The sequence below is a fragment of the Hibiscus syriacus genome, unplaced genomic scaffold (assembly GCF_006381635.1).
Source record: "Hibiscus syriacus cultivar Baekdansim isolate YM2019G1 unplaced genomic scaffold, ASM638163v2 tig00111394_pilon, whole genome shotgun sequence".
Taxonomy (NCBI): Eukaryota; Viridiplantae; Streptophyta; class Magnoliopsida; order Malvales; family Malvaceae; genus Hibiscus; species Hibiscus syriacus.
In genome coordinates, this window is record NW_024063080.1 from 431,484 (window position 1) to 434,591 (window position 3,108).

The window sequence follows — 3,108 nt, forward strand, 5'->3', positions numbered from 1 at the left end:
ATTATACATGTCACCACCTAATAAGGTAGAAAATAAATTGAAGGAAAATAAGTAGTCATTGGGATCAAATTAATAGAATGTATAAATATTGAGGACTAAATGTATAATTATATTATTTTTAACAGCAACTCCCTCTTCTATCAAATGAATAATTAAGTGATCTAATTAACACAATTAAATGATCAATGGTTAAAATAAAATCGAACAATAATTATTGATCATGGATGTGGTTTACCCTAAGTAAAACCTGTCAAATACAAGTCAAATAACCATACCTATAAATATGGCAGAACAGAACTGTGGAAGTAATTCAAAAGATAAATAAAACCCTAACAGGCGCAAAACCCTACTGCTCCGTCCCTGAACTCATAAACTAAGAAAATGGAGGAATCAAGGAATGGGGATTGTGAAGAGTGCAAAAAGAATGCGTCAAAATACACGTGCCCAGGTTGCTGCCTCCGCACCTGCAGCCTCCCTTGCGTTAACGCTCACAAGCAACGCACTGGCTGCAATGGCAAAAGGAACATCACTTCCTTTGTCCCTCTCTCTAAATTCGACGATAATCTTCTCATATCAGGTTTCACCTTCGTTTCTTTTTGTTTGAGCTATGATTCCATTCGATTTTACTAAACCCAAATTTGCTTTTTAGATTATAATCTGCTGGAGGAAACAAAAAGGGTTGCTGAAACTGCTGAAAGAATAAGGTCCAAACTATGTAATACTACTAACAGCAGCTATCATCCTCATTTTAAGCTTCCATATCCCCTTCGGACTCTCCGTAGTGTTGCTGCTTCTCGCAAAACTAAGCTCTTGTTTCTCCCCTCTGGGATGTCTAGGAGGGAAACTAATCAAACTCTATTTAACCACAGGTTTGTCCCTTTGTTTGCAATGTGTGTGCGTTGTCAATGATTAGGAAATATTATTAACATATACTATTTTATAATCACTTTAGAGTTTGGACTATTAAAAAAATCAAATCATGTATGGTGATATCTTTGCTCTGCCTTTATAGGAAGAAGTGCATTTCATGGACTATTGAATGGCGGTTTCACTCTACAGATGTTGTTCTACTTGACCATGGGTGAGCTTCCGTTTAACACCTGATGGCCTTGACAATACTATTTTGTCAAAGCTTTCCCCATCTCTTCACGTATATTTAGGTGTCTGCTTAAGATTCTTGGACAACTGATGCATTGTTTTTTTCTTCTCTTTTTGCCAGTGTACATGAAGATACAAGCCTCTGCTCATTAATCGAAAACCATCTCCAACCTAGCCCCTGGAATCATCCTCTAAGGCAGTTCTGCGAAGTGCAGCTCGACTGCCTTAAGTTTTTTATTCGAAAATACCCTAAGGTCATTTTGGCTTCTCGGTTTTATTCTTTTCCTTCTTTTGAATTATATATTCGGCAACCTCCACACACTCATGTTGCTTGTTTGCTTGATTTTGCCATATTTACATGGTCTAATATTTGGTGCATGTTAAAATTGGAATTAAACTCAGCAATCCTATGGATATGTGCAATTCACTGAAGTATTTACCCCCTTAGATTCTTGAAGTTGTGTTATCTGGATTATGTTTAATGCACACACCCTGGATTGAAGTCAATTGAACTGGTGTTATCACTCAACCCTTAACAGTCAGATTGTCTGTTTCTTTTACCTTGAATTATAGATTATAGTATTGATGTTTGCCTTTCACGTTATCCTCTGCTGAAAATATTGTATCCATCCTATTGATGATTATCTCATTTTGTTGTAGGGGATGTCACCTTTTCGGGAGTTAGACATAAAGGCCCCAATACGGCAACAATTAGCTGATATGGTTGTTCTAGAGTATCCCGTAATTCATGTGTATCTTCCTTCGGATCGCTATGATTTTGAAATTATCAAGAAGAACCTTCCTGTCAATCATAGGAGAGAGAGCAAGGATTCTAACATTGCTGATAATGAAATCCAAAAAGGTGTTACCTTCAGGGAGGAGGAAATAAAAGAGAATGGTAGTTCTTTAGACTCTCAGGTCTTTGATCTTATGAAGCATGTGCATCAAATCCCTCCTCAAAACAAGTCTGAGAAAGCATTCGGTAACTCAGTGTCATCCTTGACGAGAACTGAGGCAGGGAACAGGGTGCATTCCAGCACCCTGGCTAAGGACTCTGGATTTTTCAAAGACATGGAGTTTCATTTTGATCAAGGGTTACTTGATGCATATTCAGATCTCATTGCCGAAATTAATCCAGATGACTTTCTTGATTTAGAAGGTGAGTTCGCTAAGCAATCAGAAACAGATGATAGAAGAGACCTTTTGGATTCTAGGGGGGGTTTCTTTGCCGAGGAATTGGAGGAAGGGGAGATTGTAGATTAGTTCACTGTCAGTTTTCCCAGGAAGCTGAGGAGCATGACTATAGTAAGAATTTATTAGGAGTTGTTTCTTGCTACTGGTCATAATTTTCGTCTACAATCTGCTCCAGCTTCTGTCATATTTATGGAACAACTCCACAACTCTGGCATACAAGCATGCAATTTCTTTCACACTGAACATTACTCGACTCTCTGGAAACGCTCAAAGATCAGGACAAATGCTTGGATATCTTGTAAGTTCAATAGCTGATATAATATTTCATTCCTGCAGAAAAGAACTCTATTATCTGTTTGAGAGGAAGGTGGAGTATACAATTTTGGTTTGATATTAAAGGGGTCTTGGATTCATGCAACCATTTTGAGTATTGATATGCTTGGTGTTTGTTATCCCAATGATTTTGTGTTATCCTTCAGAAAGGGCTTAGAATCAGTTGCTCTTTTGATTAGTAGTATTGGGAACCATCTAAATTATGTTCATGTGAACATCTAAAATCCAACAATAGACAGTAGTACAGTATAGTTTCAAAGAATTTCTTTATTAAAAGAACATATCATTTACCAGATTTCAGCTTATGTATAAAGATCTAGGTTAGTATCAACATCATGCATGCAACAACTGAATGTCTCCATTCTATATAAAAGAAGTTAGTGACTGTTTTTGCCATCAGTAGCCTGCACTTCAAACCCAAAACGAGCAATTCGGTGTGGGATAGAAAATAATTAATGGGTATTGATTTGAGTGTGGACCACG

The 3,108-nt window shown here is 37.3% G+C and overlaps 1 protein-coding gene across 1 annotated transcript; it reads left to right on the forward strand.

The window, feature by feature from the left end:
* The first annotated feature begins 342 nt into the window (after positions 1-342).
* Positions 343-2,707, forward strand: LOC120160982 (box C/D snoRNA protein 1). Its single transcript, XM_039171295.1, has 5 exons — positions 343-577; positions 650-869; positions 1,013-1,081; positions 1,220-1,352; positions 1,759-2,707. Exons 1-5 carry the CDS (start codon positions 382-384, stop codon positions 2,359-2,361), a joined length of 1,221 nt encoding a protein of 406 aa, XP_039027226.1. The 5' UTR covers positions 343-381; the 3' UTR covers positions 2,362-2,707.
* The last annotated feature ends 401 nt before the right edge of the window (positions 2,708-3,108 follow it).